General features: G+C 39.5%; 1 protein-coding gene across 5 annotated transcripts; it reads left to right on the top strand.

Moving 5' to 3' along the window:
* Nucleotides 1-149: 149 nt before the first annotated feature.
* slain2 (SLAIN motif family, member 2) lies at nt 150-21,409 on the top strand. Of its 5 annotated transcripts, XM_082147576.1 has the most exons (11): nt 150-855; nt 3,951-4,093; nt 13,969-14,139; nt 14,820-14,990; nt 15,187-15,528; nt 15,646-15,786; nt 18,467-18,547; nt 19,541-19,579; nt 20,235-20,442; nt 20,528-20,559; nt 20,714-21,409. In XM_082147576.1, exons 1-11 carry the CDS (start codon nt 398-400, stop codon nt 20,740-20,742), a joined length of 1,815 nt encoding a protein of 604 aa, XP_082003702.1. In that variant the 5' UTR covers nt 150-397; the 3' UTR covers nt 20,743-21,409. The 5 variants fall into 5 exon arrangements, with proteins under 5 accessions (XP_082003702.1, XP_082003701.1, XP_082003704.1 ...); XM_082147575.1 differs by having other exon boundaries at nt 151-855; nt 20,528-21,409; XM_082147578.1 differs by lacking the exon at nt 18,467-18,547 and having other exon boundaries at nt 151-855; nt 20,528-21,409.
* The last annotated feature ends 84 nt before the right edge of the window (nt 21,410-21,493 follow it).

The following is a 21,493-nucleotide window of genomic DNA, read 5'->3' as shown; positions in this document are numbered from 1 at the left end:
CTACAAGTATTCTGTTTCAATAGTGTAGTCGAGTCCAGTGTGTATTTATCGAGAGGGTTATCAAGAGAGTTAAAGTGAGCGTGCCAGGTTCCAGGGAAGGGTCGCTCCCAAAACGTGCTCGTCCCCGCTGAGACACGTGATGACGTCTCACCTCTAGCTTCTCAAAAGATTTCCCAGTTAGCGACTGGCGGACAGTAAAGATGGCGACGGTGCTTACAGTGTGTTTGAGTGCCCGAAGAAGATGACGACGATAAGATTAGTAACTTTCGAGCCGCGGCGTTGACAGTGCTTCCTTTAAAGACCTTGCGACAGAGGCTCGCGAACTTGCTGACTTTGGCTGTAGTTTGAACAGACCTAACGGACACGAGTGACGCGAGGACATATCGTTGCTTTTGATATGGAGGATATCAACTCAAACATAAACGCGGACTTGGAGGTGCGGAAGCTCCAAGACTTAGTAAAGAAACTCGAGCAGCAGAACGAGCAGCTTCGGAGCCGATCCAGTCAGCTCTCTTCCCCCGGCGGATTGACGGGGAACACCAGACCCGTGAGCGCCGGGTATGATTCCCCGGGAGCGGTGGCGGGGCTCGCCGGGGTGGGGTTCGGCGGATCGAGGGGTTTTGGTGGGGTTTTGGAAAACTCCCGGCTGAGCCCAAGGCGATCATATCACGGTAGCAGTTACGGAGGAGGGTATGACAGTGACTTCGCTTCTTGTAACGCCTCGAATGTTAGTCTCGCGTCTTATTACAATGATTCGCTGGATTTTATCGAGGACGGAGAAACTTCAGTGCTGGACGAGGTGGAGATCCTCGATTTGGAAGATATGGATTGCCTGAACGAAGAGGAGGACAGCTGGTGAGTAAGCTGCCTGGACGAGGTGTTAACCCCGATCAGAGGAATAACCTTCTCTCTCACACACACACACACACACACACACACACACACACACACACACACATACCCTTCATGTGTTTGACAGGTGTGGGTGCAGACGCCACAGAGAATGACGCGCATTTGGAGGAATGCGCTTGATGCATTGTTGCTCCCATGTCTCTTTGCCCAAGAGCTGGGGTTCGTTTATTCAATGCATTGACTGCAATACGACTGTCATGTGATGATTAGTGTCTTATGTCTGCGGATTTAGGAGCAACAGTTTGCTGACTGCTTGTTTTCAGTTAGCACCACGGCCTGTCTTGCAGTTGCTCCTGACGTGCGAGTCCTTTTCATTCGCCCTTCAGTTAATTTTAGTTTCAAGTTGTGCTTTATAAATCTACTTAATGACAGCCATTGTGTCATGCGTCAGTGTCATTACAGCAATGATACATGTGCATCTAGATGTCTTTCTGATTAGGCCTCAGATCAGCTTGCACAAGATGTACATTATTTTCTGCATGATCTGCATTGTAGCCTATGTTGCTAATTTGTTTCATCTAACGTGAACACTACTAGATCATTCTGCTTTTTAAAGCAATACATTAATTGTGCTTTTGAGAAATAACCATACAGAGATGTGCAATCACATGAGAAAACCACTCATCTCATATTGTTGAAATGAATAAGAGCCAACTAAATGTAAACAAGTGTGTGTAGTAGTTGTCACCTGATGGTGTGCCTCAGTTCTGATACAATGACCCATTTCAAAATAATGATCAATGCAGAACTTTGGTCACTTAAGCTTACAATTTAAAATAACTGTTTTCTATTCTATTTTAAAAGGTAATTTATTTCTGTTATTTTTTTCTTTTCTTTTTCCAGCAGCCATCATTACTCAAGTCTTAAGTGTCACATTATCCTTCAGAAATCATTCTAATATGCTAATCTGCTGCTCAATAAACATTTATTTAATTTTTTTTGAAACCGTGAAACATGATTTATGGATAAAAAGTATTTATTTGAAATGGACATTTTTAGCTTCAGCTTACCAGTTTTTGATCTTGTGTGGATTGATGTCAGTGTGTAATCCATTGTTTGTGTTTGCTTTAATCAGTGTCTGTGAGATTCTGTGGTTTAGGTCAATGTACACAGACTCAGAATGCTGTAATCCGGACACTCGATCCTGTTTAGTCGGATATCTTGCTGTGGCAGCAAAATGCTGTAAAATCCCTTCAACAGCTGGAGTCCAGCAGATCAGTGAGCTTAACACCTGTTTACCACTACAAATAGTTAGTAGGACAGAAAGTGTACTTGTCAAACCAAACCGGTCATGCATGATTACAACAAGGATACGTAGGCCTAATTGATTTAATCTTCTTAGTCATGATTATCGCAGGATGAGATCATGTTTGCTTGTTTTATTTAATGGTGTGTTTAAGGTCACAAATAGTTTCAAACCACACATTTAGAAAATCTGTTGACAAGATAAGAAGATAATGTGTTTATAATTGTGTTGAATCAATCAAGCAGCAGTCAGCACAGCTCTCAAAGTCAGATCTGTGCTCTTGTGATGGGAATACTGTATTTATTTATACCAGGAGATCTTCTCAGCTTCTGTGGTATCTCAGGAGAAAGGCTTGCTATGAGAAAAATGCTCTGTCTATGTGAGGGATTCAGATTCTGCCACCAACACTGCAATCCCGCATTGCTGTCAGCCCTGAAAATTAAATCTGCCATACTATAAACAAAATGGTTTGTGGCAGCCTGTTTGACAAACACCATTAAATCACAGTCATTGACTTGAGAGATGTGTCCAGGATGCGTAGTGCTCAAGTTTGTCTCTGTCCGAACTTCTCAATATTCTTATACAATCAAAATTTTGTAGTCTTTTTGAAAATTTTTGTTTTTTGTGCAAAGAAATTAAATATTTTTTTTGTTTTCAGCTAGGAGTGATGCATTAAACTGATCAAAAGTGACAGTAAAGACTTTTACAGTGTTACAAAAAAAATCTATTTCAAATGCTGGTTTGTGATGTCTTTATATTCTTCAAATAATCATGAAAAATTGTTATTTGGTAATAATACAATTTTGAGCAACAAATCTAGGATGTATTAGGATGATTTCTTAAGGATCTTGTGATGCTGAAGACTGGAGTAATGATGCTGAAAATTCAGCTTTGTGACTCATCAGGATTAAATTACATTTTAATAGTACAGTTTTCTTTATTGTGTCTGTTAAAAAAAACAAAAACACTTGCTACCACTTGTTACTGTCAGGTGATCCTGAGCAACAGCTGCCTCTATATTAGACCAGAAAACAAGACTCATGTAGTTATAACTGTTCACTCCTCTCTCTCTCTCTTCCCTTCTCCCTTCAATATATCTTCTCAACAGCTGCCAGTTCAGAACCTTCTTGCCTTAATACCAGCGCTAAATTTAATCTTTTAAAACCGTAACATTCATGTGTTTTGGGATCCTCAACAAAATCAGGGGTCAATTGACTAGTTTGTGGGTTTTGTGATCTCCTGAATCAAATGCGTTTCATAGAGCATATACAATTCCCTCATCTGGATGTGAAGTCATGTACACAAATCAAGAAACATACTCAAATTTACTTAAGCTAACTGATAACATCACCCTCTAATACTAACAAATGTCCTCTCCACTACAGCTGTCATATTGAGAATTTGAGATGATCTGTTGTTGTCATACGGTCCATATTTAGCAGATAGTAAACAAGCTTGTGATCAGCTGACCTGAACAGTTCTCCACCAGGCTTTCATGTGGCCCTATTAATTTAGGTCTCAATGACTAAGCAAAGCTGCCTGGACAATATTATAGAGTGCAGTTTACACCTTACCTTAAAGATGACCGAAAGCTTTAATGGGTTGTTTTCCTGTAGGCAAGATTTAATTTAAACTGAAATCATGCTTTTGCTGAATAAGCCACTGTTAATCGAGGCATCTCAAAACTTCACCACTCAGCATGTTTCTTGGTTAAATGTTTGTGAGCCAGATATGTAGGCTAATGCGAGTATATTTATTCCATGTGACTAACCACTAGCTTGTGTTTCTAAAGGTTGTACGAGGCGAAATTGAACAGTCCTCTGCAGAAAGCCTTGAGTCCCATCGTGTGGTGCAGACAGGCTCTGGATAACCCCAGTCCTGATATGGAGTCTGCCAAACGCTCTCTTTTACACAGGCTCGACCTTACCATGTCAGGTACCACATGCACATCATTTTCATTCATGTAATATCTTCCACTGTTGTATTACAAGGATGTCTTGATTCTCTAGAGGGTATATGTAGTAGCCCTTACATTTTTGCTGGTGCCACCACAAAAGAGATACATTTTAGATTTTGACCAATGTTTTTTATACATACCACGATTTGTTTTGTTTATAATATATATTATAAATATATAAAACATTTTTATCAAATGTTTTTGAATTAAAGGAATAGTTCACCCAAAAATCAAAATTACCCCATAATTTATATCAGCCGAAAACAATCGGAGTTATATTAAATAATATCCTGGCTCTTCCGCATCTTTGTAATGGCATTCAATGGCATTGAATGCGGTTTTGTCATAAAAATATACATATTTAAAACTTTATAAATGAAAATAACTGGCTTCTGGCAACGGTCGACGCGCGTTCACGGGAGATGGATGCTGGTGTATGACGTAGGACGTAGCGTAGGGACCATTCTACGTCACGACGGTTCCTACGCTACGTCCTACGCCGGCATCCATCTCCCGTGAACGCGCGTAGACCCTGCATCTCGAACAGCTTGAGGGTGAGTAAATCATGGGTTTAATATCATTTTTGGCAATATCACTCACTGCTTTCCGGCAACGGCTGTGTACATGATCACAAGAGAGTTGAGTTCTGAAGGCTGAAGGGTGACCTCAAAAACCCATTGCTTTGCTTCAGAAGGCACTTATGGATGGATGGATAAAATGGATGGATATGCTGGGAGCTTCAAAAACATTATTCAATGCCATTATAAAGCTTAGAAGAGCCAGGATATTTTTTAATATTACTCTGATTGTGTTCGGCTGAAAGAAGAAAGTCATATACATCTAGGATGGCTTGAAGGTGTGTAAATTATAGGGGCTTTTGCACTGGAGGAACCTTTTCTTAGTTAGAACTATTGGCGGAAGTACCCTGATTTTGCCTTGTTCACACCGCAGGAACTAGGAATGATTTTAGTTCTAGAAACTCCTTTTGAAGGAACTCATTTAGCTCCTACTTCAGAGTAGGGTCTAACCCAGCACTATAGGAACTACCAGTGACGTTAGTGTACGCTGATTGGCCGAACGCACACGAAACACCAGCATTTAAAAAAAAAAGCTGTGTAAACACACATTATATTATAGCCTATATATTTAATCCACAAACTAACTCTACGAACATGGAAATCAGTGATCGATGGACCTCTCAACCATTACGCTAAGGAGAAAATCCAATGCAACTTTGAGGGGACCAAGTCAAACAGGATTATGTATTTCTGCTCAGCTTGCAACACTGGACATCAACCACACGGTTTACGCTAATACCTTTTCATATACTGTCTACTTTCTATGCATCTAATTACGTATTAGACAGGACTGTTAGACAGATTATAAACTAATGAAGACGGAGAATGGGAGTACTGTGTGTTCAGGCTTTGGCATTCTCAGCACCGTCAAAATAAATGTCTGCCGAGTGTCGTCAAAATAAAAGTCACAAAAACAAGCGTGGCTAACGACACTTCAGAGTTCCTACTGGCGGTGCGAATACAACCAGGAAAATGTTCCTTTAAAGGAACCATTAGTTCTCGGGGAACCACCCTGATGGCTAGTTTCTAGAACTATCCGGTGCGAAAGCCCCTTATGGGATCATTTTTATTTTTGGGTGAACTATTCATTTAAGTAGGTTTTTTAATTTGCATTATAATCTGAAATGTATACATATTTTATAAAAAAAAAAAAAAAGTGTTTTATTGCTGAATAGAAACTGTCACACAGGTTATTTTGCCTTCTCTTTAAACCCTTTGTTGTCTTTGTCTTTGTTGATTTTATTCAAACCTATCGCTTCCTCTTTTTCAGTCTCCGTTGTTCCTTTCATCTCTCTCTCGCTCTCTCTCTCTTTTGCCCTCTACCCATTCATTGAACTCAATTTCTGGCTCTGATTCTCCCATCCCCACTTCCTTGCTGTGATCAGTCTGTCAACATGTTTTCAACTTGTGGCCTGGCAGTTTACTTGGATAAATCATTGCACGTTCGGCCGTGTCTTGTGTACCATCCGTCCGTATTTCTTCTAATTATAGGTAAAGAAGAGTTATTGCAGATTCCCCCCCGTCTTATTCGTAGTCAGGAAGGCTATTGCTGTTTTTAGTCAGGTATGCCCATGTGACCTGTCTTAAATTGAGCAGCTCTCTATAGAAAGGCACTGACTGCTTTTACTGACATGCGACTGTCTGACTTTTACAACACCCACTGACATACTGTTACATCACACTTTTATGCACACCTATATTTTACTTTTATTATATTGCTTCAATGAGGAAAGTCTAGAGACAGAGCAAATGATCTTAAGAGTCCTTTTGAGTGATTCTCTCAAAGATCATTCCTGGCTCATTTCCTACAGGTCACTGAGTGACATGGGAATCGTTCCAGAGAACTCTGTTAATAGATCAGATTTTTCCATTAAAAGATCCATTCTGCAGTGGCTGCATTTGATTCATATTTGGAACAGGGCCAGGTGTGAATCACTCTTGTCATTGTGTGAGACAAACTGGTGTATGATGTCATTGTTTTAAGTGGACTCATCATAATGTCATCACAGTGCAGACAGCAGAATATCACCCTTTGAATGTTTTTCATCTCACATTTCCAAGAAAAAAAATCTGGATATTAAATTAAAGGATATTAAAATCATTAATTAATTAAAGCTGCCGTCGGCAACATTTTTTTGATCATATTCAGTGAAATTGACACTATAATCCGACAGAACAACATAAATAAGGTGGTTTTAGAAAAAAACCCGAGCTTCTAACTCCACCTGGAGCGTGTTATTTGTTTTGCAAAAATCCACCGCTCCCGGATCATCGGGTCCAATCAGCGCAGGGGGGTGTGAGATCTGACTGTCACAGGTCGTGCACACGCCACAGATCCCCCCCTCACTCGCGCACGTTAATATCACATGCACACGCCACGCCTGAAGTTCGCCTGGAGATTGCATGAAGCGTGATGGCGGAGAGAAAATCTACTAACAAGCTTCCAATTCCTCGGTTATTGCTATCTATGGATAGATTAGCCAGGGCAGCCTACCTCCGAGTCCATGGTGTTGATAGATGCTGAAGAGACGGACGCGTTCACAGAAAATCAGGTACACACGCACAGTGACGCACTGACGAGCACGACCTCGATGGGAGGGTGCTCGCTGGTAGTGGGGAGGGGCATGAGAGTTGTAAACATTCAAAATTTTGGCTAATCGACCCAATCTGCCAGACTTGCCGACTGCAGCTTTAATGTTCTGCAAGGACACATTCAATTGATCAAAAGTGACAGTAAATATATTTATAATGTTACAAAAGATATATTTAAAATAAATGCTGTTCTTTTGAACTTTCTATTCATCAAAGAATCCCAGTTTCCACTCAAAAGAAAAGCAGCACAACTGTTTTCAACATTGATAATAATGAGAACTGTTTATTAGAATAATCGTATTAGAATAATTTCTAAAAGGATCCTGTGACACTGAGGACTTGAGTAATGATGCCATCACTGGAAGAAATTACATTTTAAAATACATTAAATGGAAATATTACAATATTGCTGTTTTTACTGTATTGTTGATGAATGAGGTGAGCATAAGACATTTCTTTCAAAAACATTTTAAAAAGCTTACCGACCCTGATATATATAAAAAAATATATATATATACTCATTCACGGCCCGACTGTGTAAAGCTTATTGATAGTGAGCATTCAGCCCATGCTGACTGTGTGTCGGGTGTGTATTGCGGTTTCTAGGTTACCTGAGGCATCGCTAATTCCCTAGAGCCGTTGCCAAGAGAGTGAAGAGAGCCAGTGCAGATGTGTGGGATGCATGTCAAATCTCTATCCTGTTAGGCACACCTTTTAGCTTCTTTGTCTCTCTCTCTTATTGCTTGTTTCTTTCTTTTATGCCTCTCTTGTGCCCTCTTCAGAACCGGCTACCTCTGTGGAGTGCATCTGCGTGTATGTGAGAAAGTAAAATAGAGACGGACATGTTTGCACACATTAATGAATTCCATCCAGAAAGTCTGACTCGGCACTCTTATAAGCTATATGTACTCTTTGTGAAAAGGTATTATATGGCTAGGCAGCTCACTACATTTTGAAACAGAGCTTGGACGCAGCTGCTGTAAACTTTATAGCTCGTGAATAAGCAATTTGGTCATTACAAATTGGTTGTCTATTGCATTGTAAAACTTTCAGACAGCTGATCTGTTATAGTATGTCTGCTGTTTGGTGAGTCTGTTTGCCCGGCCATGGTAACTCATTCCAGGGCTTTACACTTCCCTCAGAAATGCAAACAGTTCCATAAGGTTGTAGTCATAACCGTGGTTACATAACTCACTGGACACGAGGACAAAAGGAGAGGCTGAGATTTGATAGAAAGAGTACAAGTGATCTTTCCTGACAAATACAGTTTAAATAAATGCAGTCAACACTGAATTGTGTAAAATTGAGAAAATAAAATTAGATTATTAGCACTTATAATTTTGGATGTCAATTTTACAGAATGTTCTTTTTTTTAATGGGAAAAATCATGCGGTTATAGGGTTGCTTACAGTTTTGGTAATTCAAATAAGTTAATAATTCATTGTATAATTATTTACAAATAACCGAATATCTAAACAACGAATTGTCAAAATGATTTTATTATATTGTTTGAAACAAACAAAATTTAATAATAGTTTATCAACATATCTAAGAGATCTCAGGAAAAACAAATTACCTCTAAATTTGTGCTTTTTTTGTGCTTTAAAAACAATAAAAGGACACCAAGGTGCACTGTCTGTATTAATAGGAAGTGCTATCTATACTCTTGAACATTGTTATGCAGTGATTCAGCAAGTTCTTTACAGCCTTTAGAGCCTCCTTATGACTGGGTACAGCAGAGATTCACTTTCCCCTGAGCCAAGAACATTCATTCTCTCTCTGTCTTTTTCTCTAGCTGCAACCTCAACTTGCCCCTGCAATCCAATCCGCTATTGCAATCCTGTTTGGAGTACACTCTGTTTCCCTGTTGATATCTTTCTTTTTGTTCTTTTCTCTTTTTTTGGTGCCATTTCTCCTTTATACTCTGCCTTTTCCCTTTTCCTCTACAGATCTGTCAGGTGTTATCCTGTACACTTTCAACATCATTGCATTCATTCTGTCTTCCTTCTTTGTCTCTTTCATGTCATCTATGGCTCTTCATGCTGCTGTTGTGAACTGTTCTTTCTCACAGTATCTTAGGGCGTTTTCACACCTGGCTCGTTTGGATCATTATTTTCGGAACATGGTGCGCTTTCTCCCCTAGTTTGGTTAATTTAGGTATATATGAACACAGCATTTGCACTCGGATCCGCACCAAATATAGCTAAAAATATAATCAGTCAGAATGACTGCTACATTTTCTATATGTGTTTGTGTGTGTCACAACAGCTACAGATAAATCAACAATAAGCTTGTCAATCCATCTTGATGGATTACGCAGAGGAAACTGACCAATTGCATAAACATTTCGGTACATTTTGAACCAAGAAGAAAATGCAACATTGTAACAATTTTAGTCCCGGTTTCGGAACAAAGCAAATGATCTACAGCTCTGAAAATGCCCTTAGTGTCTGTGTTTGTCCTGAAACAGCCCATGTTGCTCTGATGACCTTTCCTTTCTACAGAACTCTCTCCCACATAGTTTCATTTTCTCGTCCACCCCCAACCCTGAAAAAAACAAAAACACGTTCATATGGTCTAATGGACAGCCTCATTTTCATGTAGACTGTCCACTGTGCTAAGCAAGATGTTCCTGACAGACAGCCCAGATTTCCTGTAATGAGCTCTGCCGTCTTATTAGCCTATTTAGTCCAGATAAAAAGCACAGTTAGTGAAGCATCTTTTCAGTGTCAGAATTATCTCTGGGGTTTAACTTGCAGTTTATGGAGTCAGTCACCAGAGTTATGACAGATTAGCTGTCCTCATTTCCCCTTCTCTTTCTTGGCTTTTTCTGTCTTAGAGATATACAAAGCCAGTATTAGTCTTCTCGGTGTGGTGTGCTGCTGGTGGAAAGAGCATGGTTGAGCCAAACCATCTGATGGACTGGAACGTTGTAACGGCCATTGGCTCGCTTCGGCCACATTTATGGAGTTAATGACATTTTGAAAGATGGAAAAGACTTAGTGCATTTCTGTTTCCTAGATAAACGTCTTTGGTAGCATCAGTTTCCGATTTCAGAAAAACCATGATCTCTTTACATGTCATTATGACATCAAGTCAAGTCATCTTTATTTATATTAGGGATGCACCGAAATGAAAATTCTGGGCCGAAACCGAAAATTCTGGATGCGTTTTATTTATTTGTATTTATTTTTTTAAATCAGTTTTGTTTTTTTGTATAATAATATTATTCTTCAACTTTTTTTATTAAATTCAATAATTTAATGAATCTGAATCTGAGCGACTGAGCAGTGCGCGCAACACACACACACATGGAGTTTGCAGCGGAACATTGAGCAGAACGCGCTCCGAACACGGAGCGGAGAGCACAGCGCACGCACACAGTGGAACACGCTCGCAAAGTCACAGAACATGCAGAGTGAAACCTGATCGCTGAAAATAGAGGAGCGGGGTCAGGTGCATATTTTCAGCTTACATTTTCTACCTTTTTTCTCTTTCGGCAAAAAAATGAAAATGCCATTTTCGGCAGACGAAATTTCGGTGCATCACTAATTTATATAGCGTTTTATACAATATAAATTGTATCAAAGCAGCTTTACAGTGATAAACAGGAAATAATGATCAATGATGCAAACAGCAGCAGCTCTAAAAATGACACTGTTATTATTCAGCTTTTGTTCATTGGTAGAAGTTGCACGGAACTTTCAAATTGGTTGTGAAACAGCCATTACCCTCTTATTTACCATGGTAAAATTAATGAATGTGCAAATATATCCACACAAAGCAAATGCCCACCAAAATGTTTTAAAAAATAGCATAGTAAGTGTATATGACTAATCAATGTAAATAATTATGTAATTATTATATATGAGTTATTTCGGAGAGAATTATTTATAACCACGCATGCAGAAATAATGTTTAAAGATTAACATTTAAGTGTAAAAATATTGGTTATCTTGGTAAGCGCTTGTAGCTTTGATTGGAATACGTCAAATCCGGTCATGTGGTCACATACAGTCTAGCTGCAATAGTTCCCAAAGCTGAAGATGGATCCCAGAATTCTGCATACAAATATGTTCGGAAGTGCATGCAGCTCCTGCGCTACTCTCCATTATAAATAAATGACTTCTGCTCTGTTGTTTAATCCGAGATGGCCTGAGTCAGCGTTCTGGGAAAGGATGAGCTTTATGTGGACCAGACTTAAAGCCTGTAGTCTAAAGTCTGAACTGGGTTGTTTCAGGCTAGGTTTTAAGGACACATCTATTTTTGTCTGAAAAAACACGCATGACACTTTGAGTCAGTTTTAGATAATGAATTTTAGACACTTTTGTGCACCTACGTTGTAACGTATTAATGATCCTCCACCTCGTACTTCTAGTCAGCATGTAGTTAGTATTGTATCTAATGTATCTAAAATATTGTATCTTGACTTTTGATGGTAATGTCCTTGATTCTAATGTCCTTACAGTCTGGTGTTAGTGGCTTAGAGCGGTCTCAGCATCACTGATCCGGGCTCTGTGTCAATCCTCATTTCTTCTAGTCCCTGCTAAATGAGGACAGACCTCCGCTCTTGGCTTCAATTTTAACACATACACACACAAACACAGAACTGTCAATAGTCAGAGGTCATCTACACCAGTCTCAATCCAAGACCAGCCATTCTCAGCATTCATAACTGTGTGCAGTACACGCACACATCCCTGTTTCAAGCATTGTGCATGTATGCGTGTAAGCATGGCTGATGGTGTGGTGTTAATGCAGTGCAGTGTCTGATCTGGAAGGAAGTAAGTGGAGAAGGCATGTTGTTGTTTTCTTTGAATAAAGCGCACACTGAGTGATGGCAGGAATGGAGGGGGAGAGAGTCATTAGAGAGGAGACAGAGAGAGAGAGAGAGAGGGTGGATGGATCCATGGAAAGAGGCAAGGAAAGAGTAGGAAATGTGCTGTAATGACCTTGTAAGTGTCCAGCTGCACAAACACCCACACACACACTAAAGGCTGCTGTGCATTCAAATATTTACAATATATTCAAGATGGTTGTGCTGCCATTATAAAACGATACAACATGTATAAAACTAGGATTTTGTGTTTTATTTTCCCAAATAATTTCCTAAAGACTAAATTATCAAAATATGTTTTAACAGGATATCTGATTTAAAACTTCAGCAGCTAAATGGTGTTGCAATTTAGTAATTTATGTAACACCAAGTAATTTAATCTTCATTCTTTTGGTTCAAAACTTCTCTGTGTGGCATATCTTCAAATATTTAAATAAGATATATTTATTTAATAAACCTGGAATAAACTAAGGATTGTGAATTGTGAAGTATTTTAGATTTGTTATAAAGGAGCACATTTTTAATTCTGCACTATTTCTAGGTCACTAATCAAATAAAGCAATCTTTTATTTATTTTGTTTAAACCTGGAATAAACGAAGTTTAAGGATTTGGATTCTCAAGAAGTACGATGAAGAACGTGCATGGAAGTCTTTGTGGCATTTCTTCACATATTGAAATGTTGTAGGTAAAATATTTATATAAGGTCATTTATATATTTATTATATATAAATGTATTATAAAAATTTATATTACAATAAAAACAATTATTTATTAAACCTGAAATAAATACATTTTTAAGTATTAAAGATTATGATAAAGAAATGTTTAGGCCTACATCTCTTCACTATTTATAGGTCACTACAAATAATATTATACTGTAATATATTCACCTATTTTATTGATTTATATTTTCTTAGTCACTGAGCAAATACACAAAGGTGTAGAAGTATTTGGTAATTTGTTTCATATTTTTTAACTTAATAGGATTTTTTTAATATAATTTTCCAGCACACACACACACCTAGGGGTCCAGTGATGAGCAATCATGTGAGAGTATATCCACAGGGAGAGCAGCTGAAGTGTCTTCTATTTATGCTCTGCTCTTGAGAGACACAGTACAGTCTCTTTCTTGGCTGATATTCAGACTTTAGATTCTCTAGCTGTCGGTATTGCCAAAAGCTTTAACCGCAATATATTCTGACTGCTGCAGCTGAACTAGAGTTTGACCTTATGACTGAATCATAGACCATAGATTCATGGTGCTGCTTTACTCTACAATGCCTACATTGAGTCTCTGTGTGTGTGTGTGTGCGTGTGTGTGTGTGTGTGTGTGAGAGAGAGAGAGACAGAGAGAAAATTGACTGGATGGTAATGGCAATGGTGTTGTCATCCACTAAATGACTGAGTAAGGCTCTTGTGTGTGTGCATATGCATCATTGTACTCTTCTGAGACTGTGAATAGGCTGTATTGTTTGCAATCAAGTGCACTCCACCAGGATCCAGAATGACATTGTATTAGACTTGGCCATGCCGTATGCTTAAATTGACTCTCGGAGATGCATAATACACTGTGAACCATATTGTGCATGTCTGCGTAAAACATGCATGCATTAAAACAGCATCTGTGTAAGTGTACTTGAGGGGGGTGGGATATGACCCTCTATTGTTTTTGTGTTTTGGAGAATGTCATATAAGTGACCTATTTATTTCTCCTGATGATAACAGCTGGTGTGGTCTGAAATTTCACTTTTTAATGAATGGTGTTTGTTTAAACAAACAACATTACTCTTCGTGTTCAACAGGAAGTTCTTAAGTGCCCTTACTATGTTTTGATTTCTCTTGCAGCAAACAAGCGGAGGAGTCTGTATAACAATTCCTACAGTCCCCAAGTGGGCTACGGAAGCCCGTACGGCACATACACGGCAAACAGTCCCTACAGCAGTGGCTTCAACTCCCCGTCCTCAACTCCATCTAGAGTGCCTATCGTCAAGCAACTCGTTCTGCCTGGCAGTGCAGGTAAAGGCCTCATTACTCCAAATCTATTCTATTCCACATGTATTTTTTTCTTTTTTATCTACTTGACATGGATTGCGAGACAAAATTGGAATAAAAAGTCGTCACCTTTATTTATATAGCGCTTTATACAATACAGATAGTTTCAAAGCAACTTTCAATATGATGATAAGACCACTCACTCAATGTAATATGCTGTGTGTTAACAGTGTAGCATACTACTGTTACATATTTTCTACTTTTACATGTTAATAAATGGTTATCAGTCTCAGAAATTGTGCTGCAGTCATTTTGTCACTCATGGATGACTAACAAGTTCTATTTATTCATTTGCTGTTACTTAAGTGTGTTACTAATCATGAAAATAAATGCATGACATCTTTACTTAAATATGTATTTGTTACTTCTGCATGAAAGCACTTTTGGTGCTCATTGTCATTTGGCTAAGAGCTCTTAAAATGTACTGAAAATTTAATATTTTCTGTTAATGTAACCACTGACTAGTATATGCTGTCCAGTATACAGTAAATAGTATGCTATTATTTTATCACTCAATATGACTTAAGCAGAAAACACACAATAGCTATCCAGTGTCTTTAGGTATTCTTATGAATAACCACACAGAAAAAGTCACTTTTTTTATTATATTTAGGCATTTTTGAATGTAAATATTGTGTGTGTAGGTCACCAGCGTGGATCGGCTGACAGGAACGCACAGGCAGTGAGCCCCCAGTCCTCAGTAGACAGTGAGTTAAGCACATCAGAGATGGACGAAGACTCTGTCGGTTCATCGACCACGTATAAACTCAATGACGTCACAGACGTGCAGATACTCGCCCGCATGCAGGAGGAGAGTAAGTGGTAGCTTTTCTCTAACAAGTGCCATTTTGTGTTGCATTCGATGTTGCATTTAATCTCAACAGTTATTGTTATACATTTGATTATCATGCTACTGAAATGGATGATAAACCGTGTTAATAGTGAATAAGAAATGCCCAAATTGGGCACTTTGAGATTTAAACTCAAGTGTATCTATGTTTCCCTGTTTAGGTTTAAGGCAAGAATATGCTGCAACGGCGTCACGTCGTAGCTCTGGTTCATCGTGTCAGTCGTTGCGGCGAGGAACTCTGAGTGACCAGGAGCTGGACGCACAGAGCCTGGATGATGATGAGGAGGCGGTCCACCATTCCTTCCACACCCCCGTCAACCGCTTCAGCCCCTCCCCTCGGCATTCGCCACGCGTGTCCCCCAGAAACTCACCCCGATCTCGCTCACCTGCCCGCTCTTTAGAGTACAGCCGCGGATCTCCCCAACCAATCATCAGCCGCCTTCAGCAGCCCCGCCACTCTTTGCAGGGCCACGATACCCAGACAAATGCCATTAAGAATGAAGGTAGATCTTCATCAAGTCACATTTCACTTGGTCTATTTCGCTTTAAAACACTGTGAAACTTATGTACAATGTCTGTTTAAATGTTGGCTTCTCCACCCTTTCTGTCTGTGTGGGCAGAAAAGTTGAGGCGGAGTCTCCCTAACCTCACACGATCCAGCTCTGGACCGACTGCAGAGCCGGTCAAAAACAGCAGAAGCTGTGAGTCAAACCTGCAAGTGCCAAACGGAGGGTCACCCAGACACCAGAGTCAGTCTGCCAGTGAGTGCACAGACACATCAGTCAGCTCATACATGCATAGGGCTCGAGCACCCACGGGATCAGAGCATATCAAAACACAAGATATTCTCCATTCATTTTTTCCAATCAGAAAATGATTGCGATTCAGGAACCTCTCTCTCAGGCGGGTCGTAAATACAGACAATTCTACCGTTATATTTGGCATTATAACATCACAACCTGACACAAAACTTTGGCTTTCTGTTTTGTTTTTTTTACACCGTGATAAATTGCATTTTATGTAAATAACTCCAAAATCATCAGGTATATCAGCGAGAGAGCGACTCGCGACAACATTTATAGGAAAAATGTGTGTTTTAGTTTGGTTGATAATCATAGGCGAAAAGGTGAACCAACTCCAGGGCAAGGCTGAGATGCTCTTCCTCTTTAAAAACTTCAAAATGTCCTTGTAATAGTTTCCATATACATGTTGCCACACAAACTACACGTCCCAGCATAAACGCTCCCAATAAATGTATTAAAGCATCTACGTTCACAAACCCCTGTTAATTTGAACAGAAAAGCAATCACACTGTATGCAGGATTTGGGATGCCAGAAAGCGCGCAAAGTTTATGTTATAGTTTATATGTATATAGTTTTATGCTTCCGTTTATAATCACTAAAAAGTTGTCACTCATCTTAGATCTTAGCAATCTTAGCAAGTTCTGTTCTGACAAATGAAGCCGATTGCACAAAGACATTTTTATTTACATAATGTCTACACTTTGTAATAATGAGAGGATTTGTGAGCATGCAGAATCAGAATCCTCTCAGAACGCTGGAGTTTTTGTTCAGTGCTAACTTAAACACTTCTGATTAGCCATTGCGTTCAAGAAATAAACATGTTTGTGATTGGCTACATTGCTCAACACCGCAAAACGTGTTGTAAATAGAAACCTTTGTCGCTCTTTAGAGTGCAAACACAGATATGCACCAGATAGTTTGCCAAATCTGTTTGGCCAATATGCTATTATTATTATGGAGAAAACTGATCCTAGACCAGCAGTTATGGGCAATGGAGTGTGGGCACCCACTGGCGCCTATGCATCACATCAACCAATGAACACACACACAGAACTTTTAACATTTAGTAAACGGCACATGCAGTATTTATCGTGAATGTTATTTTGTCCATAAATGTTCATATATGGTAATATTTGACTCTTTGTGACTGTCAGAGATCGAGTTCTTCTTGGCTGTGGATTCTGTGCTTCTGACTCATGTTCACGTTGTGCTCTTAACTGCAGCGCTGGTGTCTTGGCTTGCTGGATGAGGCTCTTTGATCTTCTCACTGTCTCTCTTAGATCACAACTTATTGGCATCTTGGCATTCCCTCTAAAAGCCTGACTGACTTTAAAACAAAGCCCTATAACTTACTATTCAAAGCTAATTTTACCTTTTTTTAGGGAAAGCTTCAGATTATGGGTCTTCAAGGTGTTGATTATGGCGTAGGAACACTAAAGTTTGTAATTTTATTTGTAGGATAAAACATTTCAGATTTTCTAATATGCCAATACACATGCCATGTGATTCAATAGTCTTAAAGCATACATGTCATTTTTGCTGTGGCCGATTTTGTCCCTATCACTGGATGACATAGCTTTCGACAGGAATTTATCCAATTCTTGAGCAGGAGTTTTGATATGACATTCAAATGTTATATAGTGTAGTGATCCAGTACTAGAATTTGTTATTTTTAATGTTAAATGCTTGTGGTTTTGTCATTAGTGGTAGAAAGCGACAGGAGCATCTTGTTTAAGACTAGTTCTGTTTAAAAAAAAAAAAAAAATAGAATGACATTTGGTTCCATTAACAGTTCTTCTTGCACGTGCTTTCTATTGGAAATGTTGAAAACAATGTTCTTAATGTTCATTTTTTGTGTGCATAACCTAACTTAATATTCATGAGCTGACCCATTTGGCATTTCATGGCATCACAACCAGCACGAAAGTGAAAAAAAATGCAGCTGGCCCCCTATAAAACACAACATTTCATGACAGCATACTGAATCATTTTATGCATGCAAGGTCAACGAATAAGGATCTCTCTCTGTCAGTGGTCTGTCTCTCAAACAAGGGTGGAGTAAAAATGAATATCCTCTTCAGTACCCAGGGGTAACCGGCCATCTCTTAAACAGCACAGACAGAGACATTAGCTTGCTTAAGTGATTTCACACATTGCGCCTTAGTATTTCAGAGTTCTTCAGGCTTCTCCCTCTGTAACATAGACGGTCTTGTTTTATTTCTGTCCTTCCTGCCTAGCATGCTCTGCCTCTTCCCTTCTCTCTCCGCCTTTTGTCTCTTCCTCACACCCTTTGTTTTTGGCCGAGGTGCTGGTTGTCTGGATGTAGTTGGATTCACTCTTGGCTTAGTGCTGCTCCTTGCCTGTTCTTCGCCCAGGGCTTGTTTTTCTCTTGACTGTGGCGCCCTCTGGTGGCTGGTTAGAAGTGGTCTTCTGTCTTAACCATGCATGGAATGGCTCTGCCTTGAATTAAACCCCATCCCGGCTGGCTGTTTTTTCCTTGGCACTCCTTAAAGTATTCAGTTAAAGCTGATTCTGGATCAGGTCTGGTTGGAGGTTAAGTGCCTGCAGGTGGAGGTGGACGGCTGAACTCGGATTAGCCTGAATCAAAACGTAATGTCTGCCTATTTCTCATCTCAGCGTTGCACCAAAGGCTCTCAGCACCTGCGCGCTCCTCCCCAAAACCAAAAGAGAGACTCCAGAGCCCTACGTCTCTTCGAGGTAATGCACTGAGCAGGTCACCCAGACACGGCTAAAGCATTGTGAAGCCAAGTTACCAGACAGTGCTGGAAGTATTATGGCATTTTGACACTTTTATGAACCCAACATTAGAGTTCGCTGTTTACTGACCTCAGAAATCACATCCAGTTCTGCTTGAAAAGAGGGGTCTGGTTTCAAATTGAGTGATTTGCTTAAATTGTTTTCCCTTTTTTTCTTTTTGCCATGTTTCTATTACAGAAGAATATTTTATTGCATACCAACCTGGTAGGTTTGGGAAAAGTTATGAAGGGGATTTTTAGCTCTGAAACTGTTTTGGTGTGAAAGCAATTAGGCTTAAATTGAGGAAACGAACCACTATTGATAATGTTTCCATGAACAATAGTATTAACAATAATAATAAATATGTCTAAGTTTTTTTTATTGTTTGTAGTCTACTGACCGTTTAGTAATTGTGTCAAATTAATTAAAAACAGGTCCACATTGGTTATTGGTCATGTAAAAATAATACATATTGGTCATAAAAAGGCCACGTCTGTCGATCTGCAGTTATAAAGGTCATCTCGCAGTATTGAGTCCAGATTGAACAGTTTTTGTGCAGGATTGAATTATGTGTCAGTTTGCAGTTTGTGTTGTATATTGTTTTGGAGTTGCTGATTGGCCGATTGTTCATCTGTGATTGTGAACGCTGCTGCTGCTTTGCAGTATTGTATGTTGAGGGATGCTGAGGGTACAGATGTGCCATGTCTTGTGGTATCTTCTTATTAAATGGAACTGCTTGAAAGTTGTCACATAACCAACTGTTCCAGTGAAGACACCGGTCTCTGCAGTTTTATACATGCACTAAATATTTATTTAACTTTGATTGCATTAAATAAAGTCGCTCAGTCTCACTTGCACTTTAAAAAGAAACGCATGATGGTATGAGTCCTGAGCAATTCGACAGCCTTTGGAACGGATGCAAACCAACCCCTCTCTTTTCCATCTTTTACCCAGTTCCTCTCTCGTGTTGCTTCGGAGAGGAAGCAGATTTCAGTGAGTATATACACTGATGATGATGATGATGATGCAGCTTTTCAGTGCTGTGATTATTTTATGTTGTGCAAGTGTTCGTGAATGGTAGATTGTGTTTGTACTGTGATTTGTGTTTTTACCCCATTTTTGCAACAAGGGGACATTTGTAGAACTAGTATTGTGCAAAATGTTTGTGAACAACACTAGTTGATCAAGGCTGTTTTAATCCATCCATTCTTTTAGTTTTATTTTCTTTCAGCTTTGTGTTGAATGTCATTAATGTTCTGTGACTGTGGAAAGCGGTCTTCTGCGTGTTGCATAGAAGCGTTAATTGATTTGTGGTCGTTTTTAATGTGTAGCTTATGAATTGGAGATGTCTAACTGCATTATTTGAGTTTTTAGGGTTAAATCCATATTTTTTTCATTCTTATTTGTCATTTTAACCCCATTCCCATTAACTCATGACTGTGGTTCCTTGAATGGCTTGTATCAGGTATTATATTAATGGAAGATAAACTACTGAATAAAAAGCACTTTCTTTTATTCAGTCTTTAATGTTTTATCTTTTATGAAATATATTTCAGTTCTATTCCTTACATTCCATCTGTTGCCTTTACTCTTGTCCCGTAACTGTCATTCCCGCTTATCTTCACGATTTTTTTTTCTTTTCTTCCAGTGCCCTCTTCCAGTAAGTTGCGGACTCCTGCAGCCCCGTCTCCCTTGGCTCTCCGTCAGCCCATGAAGGTCATGTCCAATCATGGTTCAGGCACAACCACGCCCACACGCTCCATGGCCCCGTCCCGCAGCGGCCTGCCCCGCCCCGCCACCAATGCTGGAGGAGGTTTACCAGTGCCTCGCAGCAAACTGGTCCAGCCAGTGCGCAGGTACTCTCAGCTTCTCATGACTCAATACCAATAAATAAGCATCTGAAGTCCAGCATACTGAGTGAGTGTGTGGTTTGCTCCACAGGTCTGCTCTGCCAGCTCCAAGGACGTATAGCGGTATGAGAGACGAGAGCTGGAGAGAAGGCTGCTACTGAGCATGCCTAGAATCAGTTCAACCAGGCACTTTATAGAGATACGTCTTTAACCCCCACAAACAAGAGACTCATTCTTCCAAACAAATGATTCTGTCCTCTTTCATTTGACGTTTCAGAGCTCTCATCCCAGCAGGATAGATGTTGAAGGCAGACTGGACGCCACAGAATGCCAAAGAAACATACGAAAGGGATTCGCCCTCACCTAACCAAACAGCACCTGTACCGCAAACGGCTCGAACACACTATCCTGCTTGCAAATCCCCCAAAACCCACCGCAGAAGAACTTGTTTTCTCTGTGATAACATTAGTGGCGAACCCTTGTTAGTTTGTGCAAATTGACCTTCACTTTTGGCTCACGTGGGAAAGGTTTGTATGGCAACACCGAGTCCACATGGCAATTGCATTCTGTCCGAATGTCTTTCATATCTATGTGACCTCTTATTTATTTGAAATCGTTATTTAAAATATTTCTTTCAAAGATTATTCACACAGTATTTGGTCTTTAAAAAAAAAAAATATATGTATGTATCTTTATTTCTGAATGTCATTGTGAAACCTCAACTGCAAAGCTACGTTTCCAAAGCATTTTAAATGTCTGAATAATGGATGCATTTCAGAGTTTTTGAACAAACGCATTTAGTTTGAGCCTTCGGATACACCGCAGGATTGATCCTTTTGCTCTTTTCGAAAGGAAACATTCACAAGAAACATGGATCAGTGAGAAGATCGAGTCAAATTTCATGAATTGTGTTTGTATGTCCTTACTGGAAAATGGGAAATTCATTGAATATAAAAGCCTGAGATCAAATTGGGTGAAGTGTTGTGTGGTCAAACTTTGTTCATCAGATGATGTCCCAGTGATAATGTCTCTGTGGCAAGGGTCATAAAAAGTTGTG

This window comes from Leuciscus leuciscus, assembly GCF_965113295.1.
Source record: "Leuciscus leuciscus genome assembly, chromosome: 19".
In the NCBI taxonomy this organism is placed as follows: domain Eukaryota; kingdom Metazoa; phylum Chordata; class Actinopteri; order Cypriniformes; family Leuciscidae; genus Leuciscus; species Leuciscus leuciscus.
Note: the sequence above shows the minus strand (reverse complement) of the source record. Positions and strands in the feature narration are given on the sequence as shown.